The sequence below is a fragment of the Sinocyclocheilus grahami genome, unplaced genomic scaffold, assembly GCF_001515645.1.
Source record: "Sinocyclocheilus grahami isolate Dianchi unplaced genomic scaffold, SAMN03320097.WGS_v1.1 scaffold427.1, whole genome shotgun sequence".
NCBI classification, from domain to species: Eukaryota; Metazoa; Chordata; class Actinopteri; order Cypriniformes; family Cyprinidae; genus Sinocyclocheilus; species Sinocyclocheilus grahami.
Genome location: NW_015505606.1, coordinates 258270 through 259026, shown reverse-complemented (window position 1 = coordinate 259026; position 757 = coordinate 258270). Strand labels below are relative to the sequence as shown.

General features: G+C 41.1%; 1 protein-coding gene across 1 annotated transcript in view; it reads right to left on the bottom strand.

The window, feature by feature from the left end:
* The window catches only part of LOC107551557 (glyoxylate reductase/hydroxypyruvate reductase), a 4392-nt gene that overhangs the window by 1628 nt on the left and 2007 nt on the right, over positions 1-757 (bottom strand). Inside the window, exons 3-5 of the mRNA XM_016233197.1 lie at positions 655-743; positions 457-561; positions 232-367 (exon numbers count right to left, since the gene is read on the bottom strand). Of these exons, the coding sequence (XP_016088683.1) occupies positions 232-367; positions 457-561; positions 655-743 (330 nt within the window). The remainder of the gene's footprint in view (positions 1-231; positions 368-456; positions 562-654; positions 744-757) is intronic.

Below are 757 nucleotides of genomic sequence, written 5' to 3'. Positions count from 1 at the left end.
TTTTAAATTATTCTAAAATGAGCATTTTTTATCAGACTCCTTTGTGTAGGTTCAGTAATTTCACTTTAATGCCACTGAATAGGTTCTTTTCATTGCCATTGAAGTGAAATAACTGAACATAAACATGGGAGCCTGGAAAAAGTGGCTCATTTTAGAAGATTTCACATGGCACTTTGAGGCTTTTGCATCTGAACAAATGATGCTAAAATAACACTGGATGTATTAGTGTACCTGCTTGTGTTGATGAAGATGGCGTTTTTCTTCATCTTGGAGAAGAGATTCCAATTGCAGATTCCATGAGTCTCTGGAGTCAGAGCACAGCATACAGCCAGGAAATCAGACTGCTTGGCCATCTCATCAAAAGAGACTAAAAACACACACACGCAGGTCATTTGTATGCTACCTTGCAGTTCCAACTCTCATGAAAATTCTGTGAAGGTTCTGAGATCTTCCCACCATATTCTGCCTCTATCATATCTGCGAGCTCCGGTCTCTGCTCCATATCTGTGTAGATGAATTTCTTCACCTTAAATGCCTTCAGACGCTCGGCGATAGCCACACCTACCCAGCACACACACACATACACCACACAACCTTAACTTAATGCAACATATTATGATCCCTGAACTAATAAATGATCATCCTATCCCTTACCAATCCTCCCAAGTCCCAAGATGCCAACTGTGCTGTTTGCAAGTTCATGACCACATAGCCATAAAGTTCTCCATGTTCCCCAGCCACCCCTAAACACAAGTAT